Raw genomic sequence first — 15,526 nt, 5'->3', positions numbered from 1 at the left:
AATTCAAATTCAAATTCAAATCTTTATAAGCATCACATTATCTCTGTGAAAGAAAGTGAGAGAATTAGGGAGGATAAGAACAATTAACAACCCGCTTTTATGTGTCACCGCATTGTTACATCGTACAATGTAACATATCATATCTGTCAACTTTCCATCCTCCCACCGTAATTAATTAATTAATTTATAATATAATTTCAGCATCGAAAGTGAAACGAACAACCACATTTTCTCCGAACTCAATGTTTGTTTTTCTCTAGAATCTTAGTTTCCCCACCTCGTCCCTTCCGCCCGATACAAAACAAAGCCCAAAACCTCAAAATTCCCAGATAGCATCAACCATTGAAGCTTTTGGTTCTCCGCTCCACGGCGTCGTTGCAACACTTGCAGAAGGTACTGCCAGTTTCTTCCCCGGTCTCTCTCAATCCCCTACCTCAGCTTTGTTTTTTTTTTTTTATTTTTTTTATTTTTCACTTGGGTTCACTTAAATTTAATCAAAGCTCAAAACTTGTCCTTGGGTTCAATAGCAAAGTTACTATCCAAGTTTTGTTGGGTATCCAAGTAAAAAATAAAAATAAAAATTTTAATTTGGTTTATCTATATTCTGAGTTGCTGTTATGCTCAAATTTGACCTGAAAAAAGAGGACAACAGATAAAAATGAATAAATACGAAAGTGTGGTTGTTTAGGTGAGTGAGTGGACTTAATTGCTTTTGTTGACCCCATTTATGAAAAAGTTAGGAATATATATTTATAACATTTCTCAGCAACCAGGCGGAATATTAGTTTTTTTATAAATAAAATAAAATAAAATAAAATATTTATGAATTTTTTTGGTTGAATCTTCAGTATTATTTTGAAATTACATATTCCATATGGCCATCTGTATTCAGTTCGAACTTGTATGCTGAAATTGGAAGGTGAATAATAAGGATCGAAAAGCTTCTGTTGCCTGGATTTTAATTTGTCTGTTGCTTCAGGTGTGTCTATTTTTTTGTGGTTTTTAAGTTGAGTCAATTGTATAAAATCAATGTCGATATAATTATTCATTTTGGTTCACTAGCATCTCTTGTGGCTTATATTTGCCTTTGCCTATTTCTTTTGCTGTCTTTCTGATGACATTTTGCAATCATGCTTATCCATTGATGTTGTTTGTTGATTCTAAAGCAATCATTTTTCAGTTATTAGAAATCGGGTTTGTCCGAAAATCATTATTGGCGAATGATTTTGTTTGTCGCTTGACTTGCCGCACCGGAAGCTAGCGGCTAGCCTGTTCTATATAAGGGTATTAAATACTTAACTTACGAGGGACAAACAATTGAAATTAAACCAAGCTATGAGAATTTTGAGACTGGGGAACGTAAGAACTAGAGAAGTAGTTCATGACAGAATGTTGAGATAGTTGGTGCACAAGGGTTTTCTCTGTGTTTGTGTTTGAGTTGTACGATTAACTCAACTGTCTCTTATACTATTTATACTTGGTGAAAGAATAAATATTTTGGTGTATGTAGAGTCTAGACAAGAATTTTTACAAGGCACTTGCTCGTAACATTTTCTTTCTTGTTCGTGTAATTATTTCTGTTGTGAATAGCAAAGTGGTGATTCTTTTGTATCTCAGTTTGCAGTTGTACGTCCTAACAAGTGGTGTCAGAGTTGGTTCCTAGAGTGTCAGATTACTTTCTTATTGACCATTTGGTCGAGAAGTGTAGAGATAGACAAAACTAAGTAGTGAGTCAAACACACATTTGTATTTGGTGTCCAAGCTCTGCTTGTCCAAAAACCCACAAAACTTAATAAGGAAAGTAAATCAAACTTGACATGAAAAAGGAGAGAAAGGGGTGGACTTTCTCTTGGTTTTGGAAGAGTGGACCAAGCAGGAGTCCCACAACAAGCTGTTAGCCCTGTGGTAGAGCGCGTCTCTGATAATTGTGTACTCAAAAGAAGAAATCTACCCGTGAAAATAACTCATTATCGATGATTTCCTTATAAAAGTCCCTTTCTCTTCGGTTTTCCTTTTCAGTTAGAATTTCTTATTGGGTTAATGTTACTTGCATGTAATGCACTATTACATACTAAATGGATTTTTTATTTATTATCCAGTATCTTTTTTGTAAACATTTGCTTCCTTTTTGCTTTGGAAGTTTACTTCATTTTTAGAATCATGATTATTTAAATTATGGAATTTACAGGTTGTGGTTAAGTTTTAGCTTCTGTAGCTCAAGAACACTCAATAGATTCATTGCCTAGATTAAATGAGAAATATAGATCCTATTCTTAATGCTTTTGTTTTCGTTAATATTGTTTGATATGGTAAAATTTTAAGCTATTAGCAGCTGGCTTGTAGCTTGTGGAGGTTAGCTTACTTAAGTATTCAGCTTAATAATTTTGAGGACTCTGAAAGTCTTGGTGCATATGAATATGATTTCAGATTGAATCCAATATATCATTGACATGTACTTTAAATATCATATTCCATATCAAATTTCTCATTTAAACTCACTTTAAAGCCTTCGTCTTGCTGTAGGGTGGGAAAATTTGGAGGAAGAGGACGAGAGTTTGGTAAAAGTGCCTGAAGATGAGCCAGTCGGATCAAGGGAACACCCCTGATGGCTCGTCAAGTATCCCCATGAAGCGAAAACGTGGCCGTCCACGAAAATATCCCAAACTAGATCTGGAAGAGAATGCTTATGTGAGAAATGCTCCAAATCTGAACTCGGGGGAAAATGCTGGTACTGGTGTTCCTTCTGCTCCTCCTGGATTTCTAGGGAGGAATGGATACCAGCCACATCATGGAGCTCCCAGTAATGGTGCAGCTGATGTCATGGTCGGAACAGTTGTTTCTGGTGTCATTGATGCAACATTTGATGGAGGATATCTACTTAGTGTTAGGGTTGGCAACTCTGCCACCACTATGAGGGGTGTTATCTTCAAGCCTGGACATTACGTTCCTGTTTCAGCAGAGAATGACGTGGCCCCAGATGTTCAAATGATGAGGCGAAATGTGATTCCAATTCCAGCTGAGATCTCTCATTTCCATGGTTCGAGCCCTCGTTCTAGAGATGCCATTCGATCTGTTAATCATGTAGCATCAAAACGCAAACATATGGTTCCAGTGGCACCCCAAACTGCTAGCCCACTACTGTCCAGAGGCAACTTGTTGCCTGTTGTACTGCAACCTCGAAATTTATCTGAAGGGGTACCATTCACTGGTTTATCAAATTCTGTTGCACCAGGTGCTCCTCCTACCAATGGGCCAATGTGCACCATCCGGATGCCACTCGCCAATGAAGTTGTAAAATCTTCAGATCTGGCAACTTCAAAAGTTAAGCAGGTTCCATCAGTTCCTCCATCAAATGGGTCGATATCTACCAACCAGATTCCAAGGGTTGGAAATCAATCGTTGGTCTTCGAAGGTGGACAAAATGAGAATGGTACTTGTAATCAACCATCAACAGAGACGCTGAAGGCAGAAGCCAAATCACCGAGACTCCCAAATATACCTTTTGAAAAATTGGTTACCGAGGTAGTTAAGAGGATTGATACACCCTCACAAGCCCCCTCACATTCAACTGAGATGAACATTGAGGGTAGCAAGTCAACTGGCAGTGAGCTGGAGAACGATATGGATCAGCCTTTAGTAATTGAGCCTCTGCAAGCCATACAGCCTAAAGACTACTCTATACCACATTCAAAACCCCCCGAGGACGATAGAAATGGAAAAATGTCTGAGCTGTTGCAGGTAAAAGGACTCGTCTATTACACATCTGCTTTAACAATAGTAGTTAACTTAAAATGTCTGAAGATATACACTGATTCTAAACATCTCAACAAGTTTCTTTTTCTTTTGGCTGGAAAATCAACAAGGTTTTGCAGGAAAGCATGAGGGAAAGCGAGTCAACCACAGAGTCGAAAGCGAAGATGGATGAACCAAGCTAGACTGTGTTCGGAAATGAAGAATCCGATGTTTCAAGAAAACCTTCCGAGGCATGAAATGTTTAATTTTATGGTTGCCACCTTGTATGGATATTGTGTACATGCTTTGGTGATGGACATCAAGTCTTTGCATGATGTGGTAATCATACCTGTATGTGGAGTGATTGTGTTTTTAAACAAAGCATGTTGGATATTAAGTACATAGAAGGTTGTTTTCTTAAAATAGTTGCCGTGGAAGGTTCGTCTTTACCCATTTTGTAGTTTATTAACTTCTTGGATATGTTTACTTACCTGCTCTAGTACTGTCGAATTTCCCCAAGACATAGGATAAAAAAAGAAGTCAACAAATGTTTTGGTTTTTTTAACTGTTAGACTTGTTTTTTGTGTTTTAAACAAAAATTTAACGGTTAAAAAATTTGGAGTATGAGATACTTTGGAGCGTTGCAGAAAATTCTGGGTTAGAAAACACAAGGTTAAAATTCAAACCAAGCAGACAAGATCAATAATCCCGGACATGATTGAAAGCTAAACAACTTAAAAAGGGGACAAGGAAACCTGGGATGTCTCAGCATACGGTTGTTCCTCTCCTTCCAAATGAAGGAATTCAGAGCATTTATCATGGAAGTTTGTCAGTTGATATTATATTTTGTCTGGTCTATGGTCATTCATACCATGGAGAAGGATAGCTGCTTGGTAGTATTCAGTGTTCTTTCCTTTTTCATTTAACATACAATATAATATTTACAACCATTCCAATCGATCGACTGCTGACCCACACAAAACAATCCATTGCTGACCCACTCATAACAATCCACAATGAATCAATTTAGTATCAAAGTCAGTTTTCTCTTTATCCGAGTCACATTTGAGACTCGTAATTAAGTAAAGATTAAGTGTCGTTACATCAACTGATCATGTGCAATTATATAATGGTTCTATTTAGAAGTGAGCAATTGTACGAGTACCACTATAATTTCCATTATCAGGACCAAATAGATAAACAATGCTACACAGTCCTAGATGTTTCCACTTTTTGGCCAATCAACATGGTACTATATATGTAATTGAACTTTATAACATAATTGTGTAAAGATTAGTGAGTTTTTACCGACTAACACTATTTGACTTGTGATACTTATCTTTTCAATGTTAAAACTTAAAAGAGATCCAAAGAATTCCCCTTTAACTTAATTGTGTTCTTTTCTAGGGCAATAACGACCATTGCCACGCCGATTACACTATCCTAGCTACTTGGTAATCCAACTCGGACATACAAAATTCACCTTCAAAAATTGGTGCCGTTTTATTCCATGAGCCTTTAACCTACGTCTAACCAATAACCCAACCCTCAGATTATGGTTCCCAGGTTTATATAACATATTATATATATACACATCTAAACATGCACCACCAGACATTTTCAATGAAACAAAGACATGAAGCGGATTTGACAAAAACAAGATTGCATGCAAGCATACATATATAGAAAGTGGGGAAAAAAAAAAAATCGAAGACAGCAATATATATAATGGGATATTGATCGATTACGTACAAATTAAATGTAGTATATCAAGTAAGAACACTATTACATTAGATCAAAAACCGTAGTTTAAACAATATGATCGATGATACTGGTCAAATGAAAAATCTACAAATTACAACAACATAATTAAACAAGTACGTACAACAGGTTGATCCATATTAATTGTTCCAAAGGTCGTCCAAGTCTATCATGATGTCACCAGGGGTGTAGTCAAAAGTAAGAGGGGGAAGTTGATCCTTATCCATGATATGATGATTCTGATCAAGATTGGATGGACTAGTGAAGAAGCCACGGTGGGATCGGTAACAACGTAGTCTGGCTGGTGTTCTTGTATAACGAAGTAGTGTGGCTGATTAGCGAACCCAGTAGTAGCGGTACTCTGCGGCGGATCATACTGAGAGGAAACAGTACCACTACTTGGGTCTTGTGTACTGGAGTAGTAGTACCTTGTCAAGTCCGTCATAACATTACTCACAAAACCATTGTGCTGAAGAAAGTCTTCTTGGCTAGACATAGACATACCTAGTGAAGAGGCCATAGCTGGGTCTACGACAAAATTTAGCTCAGGGAGACATACGTAGGTATCTAGCGTCGCCATAGTCGTCATCGGTTCTTTTGTATCATAGTAGTATTGTGGCAAGTCTGTTACATTACTCTGCACTTGTTGCTCTTGATTGTCTGGCCCAGCCATAGCCAGTGATGAGGAAGCCACAGTTGGGTCTTGCGTAACAAAGTTGTGTTGCTGCTCAGCAAGCCTCAAGTTTGTAACGTTGAGAGGATCGCTAGTAGCAGTCGCCTGCTCCTGCTGCTGCGGAATATCATACTGATTAATAACCTCAGAGTACTGTTCTGGCTCACAATAGTAGTAACGTCGCTGATCCACATTAGTCACACTAATACTACTACTAGTACTAATTGCATTAATATTAGTCTGCTCCTGCTCCTGCTGATTGTAGTGATCGCTGTTAACCTCAGAAGACATGGGAGTAACATAAGATTCATCAATATTCTCTGATTGCATCCGAATCCTTTTGCTCTGGGATTGTACTACTCCAGTCTCCTCGTGATCATCCGCCTTTCTCTTTCTGTCAAAGTTCTTTCGAACCCGGCAGACTACATATTCAGCATCATTCGGGCGACTACTTGGGCTTGATTTAATGCGCATGGCCTGTTTAGGGTGAAGGCTGAACTCGTGCATAATCCAGCAACCACTTTCTTGAGGATACTTAGTATTCTTGTATTGATACCTTTTAAAGAAACCTATCGTCTCCTTAGTCTTGGGATCTTTGACTTTGGCCCCTGCGGTCTCGCCCTTCCATGTCCCAGACCCTATGGTGCGAGCCACTCGGGAACCCGTACCCTTGGCCGGCTTCAGCTTGGTGAAGAAATAAAGGTCTTCATCCTTTTCTAAATTCTGTCCGCCATTGTTATTCCATATATCTCTTGCCTCCATGCTACCATAAAGATCGATCTCAGGAATAACATTCTCATCCCTAAAAGGTGTGCCACGAAACTTGTTATACAGATAGTATCCGACTAACTCGTCGTCTCTTGGATGAAACTTGTAACCCACGGGAAAGGTATCAGAATGTGCCATAGATAAGGTAAGGTAGATATAGCTAGGTTTTCCTTCGACTTTCTTGACAAGATGGAATATTTATTGTGAGACAGATGGTACGACGTACGTAGTAGGGTTTAATATGTGGAGGAGAAGAAAGTTTGATTAGGGGGATTTCTTGGAGTAGTGAAGTGGGTTTAATGTGAGTGAGTTCTTTGCTTGCCCTCCAATATATAGATGTAGGGCACCGCCTCTCAATCATTTCCACTTAATTAGCATGCAATTTGATTCCGAGTAGATAGGGTTTCAATTTTTTGGTCGAAAAATCAGGGTTTTAATTATATATCAGAAATCTGTTTGGATTAGGAAAACTCAATACTACTAATAATTCAGCTAATGTAACCCAAAAAAAAAAGAAATTAACTAAAACACCCACCTCATTTTTATTTTTGTAAATTAACACCTAGCTCAGCTCATTACCCCTACCGTACTTTAACCCTCCGTTTGGATTAAAAAAAATATATATATATATATTTGACATTTAAAATTGTTGTGCGGAAAAGAAAAAAAAAACTTAGGATTTGGGACCTCGAAGTCTCAAGTTTAAAATCTATGTAAATAGTTATTATTTCTAAATTTTCATGAGGGAGCGAGGATTTTTATTTTATTTGTTTTTGGTGATCTGAAAATTTTTGATACAACTGTTTTCGGGTTTTATGTTTTGAATGTTTGTCTTGAGAAGAAGGGAGGAGGTGGAAAGACTAGGAACCAAGTGTATTTGAGAAGTATGTTGTTTCACTAATGATTATGCAAATTAGCAAGTTGTTGTGATTAATTTGATCAATCAACCACATAAACTTTTGCATTTTCCTAGCATTTCATCGAAAAAATTGGAACATGAAAATAGTGGTAAATTAAACTGAAAATCAAAGGAGCAAATTTGGGTTTAGTCAAGTGAGTTCGAGTTGTCTGCTCCAACTTCTATATCCAAATTTGAATCTCTCTCCCCATAAATTTAGATAAATTTGGTTTAATTATCTTATCATTTAAATGTAATGATTAAATTTACACGTGAGCAACACTTTTAAATCATGTTATGCCATGCTTTCGGAAGAAAAGTTGGGTGTTGGATTGTTCATCCGCTATATGCGCGTTATCAATAATTTAGACATAAAGACTAATCTTGGAACTTCAATGATAAATTTAAATCATCAGAATTAAAACATATAACGGAATCAGGCATCCAAAAACTTAAAATTGTCAAAAAACTATATATAATATTGTTGACCCTAAAAATTACAAAACCTACGTGGCGCGCAGGCCGAGTAACTAATAAGCTAACTACGTCCTTCGGTCAAATGCGGGGCGTGCCAACTCGTCGGCCGAGCTTGGCCGAGGAGTAAAATTTGTTGATGTAGCTTTGAGCGCGTTGCTGACTTCTTTAACTTGCGATTGCGACCGAGGAAGGAACGCTCTCGGTCTCTGGGTTCTACAGCCTGAAGACAAGGCTGCTAGTTCTACGAAGTTTAATATCAAATTCGGCTCTCAAGGTGCCGAATGTAGTAACCTGGTAACACCTCACTTCGCCGAGAAGGCTAATGAGATGACCTCTGCCAATAAGGATTTGAAAATCCTTCTCGACCGAGACTTGGATAGATAACCAGTCGGCCTCGACGCAGTGCTGTTTATCCAAACTGAAGGTGCTTCGGGAACGGCTGATTCTACGGCAACAGTGCTGTTTATCCAAACTGAAGGTGTTCGCCGGTTGCCTTCACAGTGCTGTTTATCCAAACTGAAGATGTGTCGGCGGAAAAAAGAAAATAAAAATCTCAAGATGTTTGAGAGGTTTTGCGCAGGGCAGTTGTGTGTTGAATTGGAGATCCTTGAATGGTGTTCGCAGCCTTGTATTTATAGAGATCTGCAAGCCAAAGTCGCGAAAATCAATCCTAATTGTACTGTGACTCTAAGTCTTTATTGCTCTCATCTTATCAAAATTTTGTTGTCATCCTGCAACCTGATGCAATCATGCTTTGACTAATAACCTTTATCCCTCATTATCATAACCTTCTGCCAAAGACCACATGCATGCATGACTCCACCAATTCCTAGATAAGACCACGTGCACCAATCTCATCCATGAATTCCAAGTCACTTTGTTCTGAAACAACCACCTGGATATATCAAAAATTAGGTTTTAACTATCCTAGTTATTATTAAGATATAATATTACGATAAAAATCGAAATATTACTTCTCAATAATAACTAAAAATTATTTCAACCACTTTATCATCCAACGGTTTAAAATTCGCCTATTCAACGGTCTCGATTGCTCAGGCCGATGGTGTAATTTTGGGTCCAAACATTGCCCCCCAGTTTCCTTGAGCTTCGGCTCGTAAGCCGAATGGTTAAGGAAATTAGCGCAGTCGAAGAACCCTTATACCGCCGAAAATTAAGTGATTCGATGCAAACCAATAATCGTACGTTCCCTGACCGCGGCCTTGATCACTCGGCCAAAGTTGAACTGAATTCATTTCCCGTGGTATATCCACTTCATAGCCTGCTATGTCTTGAAAGAAACCTCGACGAGTTGGCCGAGCTCGGCCTAACATAATTCTAGCCCGGACATGGGTAAACAAAACACCTTTACAAATCCATTGTCATGAGTTGCAATAAGCATGTGCATGTCAACTGCAAGAAATAAGACAGGCCACGATTCCAGATGTGTCTTCGCCTAGTACTGTCAAAGGACCGAGGAAAACCAAATACGGTCGAGGGCCGAGAAAAACCAAATACGGTCGAGGGCCGAGAAAAACCAAATGGGGTCGAAGGCCGAGAAAAATCAAATAGGGTCGAAGGTCGGAAAAACCAAATGGGATCGAAAGCTCGGGGACTCTCGCCCACCGCTTACTCCTTCAAAGAAAGTTATACTTGTATGCATGAATTGATCTATAACCATACATCCATCGAGGCATGTATGCTCTGTCGTCCCTGATTCTCAAGGCCACATCCTGTCAGTCTTGTTTGAAGCTTACGGTTGTGCAGTCAACGGAACCATTAGGTTGCTTAAAATGGCAACGGGTACATCTGCTATCGTCAAACTGGAAATGATCTGCAACTTCTCGACGAAGGCGACACCGAAATCAGTCAAAGATACTGAAGAAAAACGTCTGAAGGGCGTGGGAACTTCTCGACGGAAACTAGAAATAAATACATGCTGTAAATATTTTCCTTCTCGGCAAAAGAATAACATATGATGTTAAAAGCCTGCAGATGGACTTATATCTAAACCTCCACCGAATAACTTTCTCACCGAATGAGAGAGTGTGCCCACATGGAAGCCTACAATTTAAAGTGAGTGGCTTTTCATTAAACTTTTGAACCTGCCATTTGCATTTGCATGCCATCTCTCATTTTGCCTATTTTGATGTGACGTTACAGGCTATATATATATATATATATATATATATATGCTTATATCGTTGCAGCATGGCCGACATATATACGCTAACACTGGGAAACATGGTGCTGACAAACTTTACACTTAATGTGGCTCGGCCAACTTCATTCGGTGGTCTCAAATGGAAACACAGCAAACACCACCATTTTACTGACAGCAAGCAGTCTTCGCAGTAAGAATGATCAAATTTTCTAAGAAAAATTTGATGCAAGGTATTGAAGTGATTTCTCTAGACACATGTCTCAATCAGCTGTTAACACCCAATCCTCTTTAATACTTGAGAAAATCAAATACTTCCACCGAATGTGAACTTGGCCTTGTACTCGACTCGTCGAATGGCCTTCTACAAACATCCCTCCTCGGCTCGGCTAATGGTCACGGCCGAGTGAAATTTTTTTTTTTTTTTTTTTTTTTTTTTTTTTTTTTTACGGCCGAGGCCGAGAAAATCTGAGCCAGGGTCAAGCATAATTTTTCTTAGCAGCTCGGCTTGCATATATATATATATATATATATATATATATATATATATATATATATATATATATAGTGAGCCGAGGTCGAGAAGCTCGGAACGAAGGCAAGCAGAAACTAAGTGAACACTGTTGAGCTCGACAAACACATCACTGCGATTTTTCTCGACCGAGACTATTCTACCGAATAGGTCACTAATATCATCATATTTGAGTCTCATCAAAATTCTCTGCTTACCTGCCCCAAGAAAGGATGCGGCAAAAGTGGACATCATGGTGACAAATGACCACCAAACAGTGTCCTCCCACGTCCATAGGCTGAAGCCTACTACCATTCTTCTCGGTAGTGGCATCCTAAAGAAACTATATATATATATATATATATATATATATATAGGCTCAGTGCTCGTTGCCCCCCTATTTTCTTATGCATCGGCTCAAATAGCCAGATGAATAAGAAAATACATAAAAAATTGAAATCTAATGTATAGGAATAAAAGTGGCCGATCCACGAAAAGGAGGAGGCCAACGATGCTTTATTCCAAGTCGAGATCGTGTAATAACAAAATTTTCAAATTGATTTTGCTCTTGGCCGAATAAAGAATTTTCTCCAAATATTTGTAACTTGAAATTTTTTTTTTCATTTTCGGCCGCCGAATGTGTTGAACAATTATTATGCCCCACAAGCATAATTTCGGCTTTTAATTCAAACAACTTAGCCAAATGAGATTTCTCTAAATCGGTGTTATCACCAATAATCATATTGATTGGCGTAGTTTCGGCATCTAAAACCATGTCTCCAATTACCATATCAATTGATGTGGTTTTACGGTCCGAAGTCGTGTATCGGTATTGTTCGTCATTGGAACACTCCTCTAAAGAATCATTTTCTGAGTCAATTTTTGGCTAAAAAACTTGAACATTTTCTTCTAGGCCTACCACACTTTCAGTCTCGACCGAAAAAATAGGTGGCCTTTGTTCCTCGACCAAATTAACAATTTTCTTAGGCCGATGTCTGATTACGGCCGAAGCGGAAAATTGCCCCCCAGTCTTTTCAACCAACCATTCCTCAAATGGAATTGATTTGTAGTCGAAAACGTAAGGAAAATATTTTCCATCTAGCCAGGCATTAAATCGAGCCCTGTCTTCATTTACCCACTACTCTTGCAGGGCAACATGAGCTTTTATTCTCAACATGTAAGCGAATGACTTTTGCAACTCTTTATGGCCACGAAGAACTTTTTCCACTTCCAAAGATCTTTTTCGTTCTTCATTGTGTTTTTTCAATTCCTCTAGGCACTCGTACAATCGGCTACGTTGAGCCAGATTGGAATCTTGATATATCATATGAACTTCGTAGTTTTAGCACTGGGTCCCACTGGGCGTGCCAAAATGTTGACCCTAAAAATTACAAAACCTACGTGGCGCGCAGGCCGAGTAACTAATAAGCTAACTACGTCCTTCGGTCAAATGCGGGGCGTGCCAACTCGTCGGCCGAGCTTGGCCGAGGAGTAAAATTTGTTGATGTAGCTTTGAGCGCGTTGCTGACTTCTTTAACTTGCGATTGCGACCGAGTAAGGAACGCTCTCGGTCTCTGGGTTCTACAGCCTGAAGACAAGGCTGCTAGTTCTACGAAGTTTAATATCAAATTCGGCTCTCAAGGTGCCGAATGTAGTAACCTGGTAACACCTCACTTCGCCGAGAAGGCTAATGAGATGACCTCTGCCAATAAGGATTTGAAAATCCTTCTCGACCGAGACTTGGATAGATAACCAGTCGGCCTCGACGCAGTGCTGTTTATCCAAACTGAAGGTGCTTCGGGAACGGCTGATTCTACGGCAACAGTGCTGTTTATCCAAACTGAAGGTGTTCGCCGGTTGCCTTCACAGTGCTGTTTATCCAAACTGAAGATGTGTCGGCGGAAAAAAGAAAATAAAAATCTCAAGATGTTTGAGAGGTTTTGCGCAGGGCAGTTGTGTGTTGAATTGGAGATCCTTGAATGGTGTTCGCAGCCTTGTATTTATAGAGATCTGCAAGCCAAAGTCGCGAAAATCAATCCTAATTGTACTGTGACTCTAAGTCTTTATTGCTCTCATCTTATCAAAATTTTGTTGTCATCCTGCAACCTGATGCAATCATGCTTTGACTAATAACCTTTATCCCTCATTATCATAACCTTCTGCCAAAGACCACATGCATGCATGACTCCACCAATTCCTAGATAAGACCACGTGCACCAATCTCATCCATGAATTCCAAGTCACTTTGTTCTGAAACAACCACCTGGATATATCAAAAATTAGGTTTTAACTATCCTAGTTATTATTAAGATATAATATTACGATAAAAATCGAAATATTACTTCTCAATAATAACTAAAAATTATTTCAACCACTTTATCATCCAACGGTCTAAAATTCGCCTATTCAACGGTCTCGATTGCTCAGGCCGATGGTGTAATTTTGGGTCCAAACAAATATATAATGGATAAAATAAATCTTTTGGCGAAACATGAATTTATTACATACTGTACTCATATGTCATAATACAAGTGAAATAAATGAAATATTTTCTATATTCCACATATTTTATGTGGAATACTCGCTTGAGTACCAGACACTTGAAAATATTTCTCGATCACATGGTAATTGTACTAGCCAATGACAAAAAGAAAGTTAAAGATAGAAACATGAGGGGAGGGGAAATTTCAAATCAAACGAATCAATACATTCATTGTTCGAATACTTTACAAAGCACTCTATCGTCAATTATGAACTTGAAGCAAAAACCATGAAACCCTCCCCTTTCGTACAAGAAAAGTTCATTTTTTCACAAGATAATGTAAAAGTTCGCCGACTTTAAGGTATACAAATAATGTTGGTATATTTCATTAATATATATATGGTGTTGCGTGCATAATGGGAGCAGCGCGTTGTGTGAAGAAACACAACCAAAGGCGGCAATGCCGTGTCTTTTGGCAAAAGGAGCATGGCTGCAGTTCCATGTTTCTGCTGCAGTGCCGTGTCTTTTGGTAAAAGGAGCATGGCTGCAGTTCCATGTCTCTTGGATGAAGAAGCACAACTAAGGGATATGTCCCTTGGTATGAAATCAGAAAGTTATGACTTCTTGCAGTTCCGTGTCACTAACAATGGGATTGCATCTTTTCCAGAAAATGAAAGATGCAGCAGGGTGTGACTTTGATTAAAAGATGCGTCCATTCGGTGGTAATGATGCAGGAAAGAACATGACTTTTTATATGGACACTTTGATCCATCTTCAAAGGGTTCCATAGTATCTATATATAGCCCATGTTGGCTGCATATTTGGATATAAATACAATTCTTCAAACAATAGTTTCTTATCCTTTTTTTCTCCATTAAAATCATACAGTTTCCTTTTTGAAGATTTTAAGGGAATTTCAGTTCTTGCTAAACTAAAATTCCAAACTTTGTTGTATCCTGGAAGTGATATGCTTTAGACCCGTTAGTAAACTCATATTAGAGTGGGGGCAAATATCACTTTAAGGAAAACGTATTAACGTGCCACAAAGTCATCTTTCTATCAAATTCTCAACCTTATTCTAACAATGTTAAAGTGATATTCGCAATGGAAAAGATGTTTGAAACTATGGCTTTGTCTGCAATGAACAACGGTGTTTTTTGGAAACTCGACAAGTTTGATGGAACCAATTTTATGCGCTAGAAGGACAAGATACGCTGGATGTTGACGGCCCTGAAAATTGCCTACGTTCTTGATCCAAATCTGCAACCAATTCCTGAACCTAATGATGCAAACACTGAACAAATTATTGCCAACAAAAAGAAGCGTGAAGACGATGAATTGATGTGCAGAGGACATATCCTGAATACTTTTTCAGATCGGCTCTACAATTTATTTTCTACAACTCAATCTCCAAGGGAAATATGGAATGCTCTTGAAGAGTAGTATACATCGGAGAAAAAAGGTACTGATAAATTTATCATGTTTAAGTTCTATGAATTCACTATGAATGATGGGAAATCCATTGTGGACCAAGTTCAAGATTAATTACTTTTGGTCACAAAACTTCATGAAGTCAAAATAATTGTTCTGGATGCATTACAAGTAGGGGCTATCATGTCAAAATTACCCCTGGTTGGAACAATTATAGAAAGAAGATTTTGCATATGGCAGAAGATATAGGTCTCCAAGATCTCTTGAAGGGGATCCAAATTGAAGAGGAAACTCGGAAATGAGAAAAATATTTTTCCTCACAAGACTTCACTAAGATTAATTATGCTGAAGGGAGAAAGAGTAAGTTCAAAAAGAACTTGAAAGCGAATAACCTAGGAAAGTTCACAAAGATATCTTTTGGCACCAACAGTGGCAAGAAAAATGCAACTTGCCACCATTGTGGAAAGAAAGGGCACTTTATTCGTGATTGCAAGTTCAAGAAAAATGAGGATGCCAAATTAAACAAAGCAAATATGGTAGAGGAAACTCATATTGAAGATATAATTCCTATGGTGTCTGAAATACAAATTGGCATGATCACTGAATTGAACATGGCTGCAGCTGTTAAATCT

General features: G+C 38.4%; 2 protein-coding genes across 4 annotated transcripts; one reads left to right on the top strand and one right to left on the bottom strand.

Moving 5' to 3' along the window:
* Positions 1-233: 233 nt before the first annotated feature.
* LOC137743632 (protein METABOLIC NETWORK MODULATOR 1-like) lies at positions 234-4,193 on the top strand. Of its 3 annotated transcripts, none has more exons than XM_068483557.1 (3): positions 234-393; positions 2,524-3,738; positions 3,864-4,193. In XM_068483557.1, the coding sequence occupies exons 2-3, from the start codon at positions 2,575-2,577 to the stop codon at positions 3,933-3,935; spliced, it is 1,236 nt and encodes a 411-aa protein (XP_068339658.1). In that variant the 5' UTR covers positions 234-393; positions 2,524-2,574; the 3' UTR covers positions 3,936-4,193. The 3 variants fall into 3 exon arrangements, with proteins under 3 accessions (XP_068339658.1, XP_068339659.1, XP_068339660.1); XM_068483558.1 differs by lacking the exon at positions 234-393 and adding an exon at positions 855-979; XM_068483559.1 differs by lacking the exon at positions 234-393 and adding an exon at positions 1,062-1,284.
* A 1,469-nt stretch (positions 4,194-5,662) lies between these two features.
* On the bottom strand, positions 5,663-7,072 carry LOC137742886 (NAC domain-containing protein 71-like). Its single transcript, XM_068482829.1, has one exon. It carries the CDS (start codon positions 7,070-7,072, stop codon positions 5,663-5,665), a length of 1,410 nt encoding a protein of 469 aa, XP_068338930.1.
* Positions 7,073-15,526: the final 8,454 nt, after the last annotated feature.

Source organism: Pyrus communis, chromosome 8 (genome assembly GCF_963583255.1).
Source record: "Pyrus communis chromosome 8, drPyrComm1.1, whole genome shotgun sequence".
Classification (NCBI taxonomy): domain Eukaryota; kingdom Viridiplantae; phylum Streptophyta; class Magnoliopsida; order Rosales; family Rosaceae; genus Pyrus; species Pyrus communis.
Note: the sequence above shows the minus strand (reverse complement) of the source record. Positions and strands in the feature narration are given on the sequence as shown.

Bases quoted from the DNA above. Each gene is read 5' to 3' on its own strand.
- LOC137742886 (XM_068482829.1), bottom strand. From the start codon at position 7,072: ATGGCACATTCTGATACCTTTCCCGTGGGTTACAAGTTTCATCCAAGA.
- LOC137743632 (XM_068483557.1), top strand. From the start codon at position 2,575: ATGAGCCAGTCGGATCAAGGGAACACCCCTGATGGCTCGTCAAGTATC. The intron at 3,739-3,863 runs GTAAAAGGACTC...AAAATCAACAAG, and splicing joins AAATGTCTGAGCTGTTGCAG to GTTTTGCAGGAAAGCATGAG.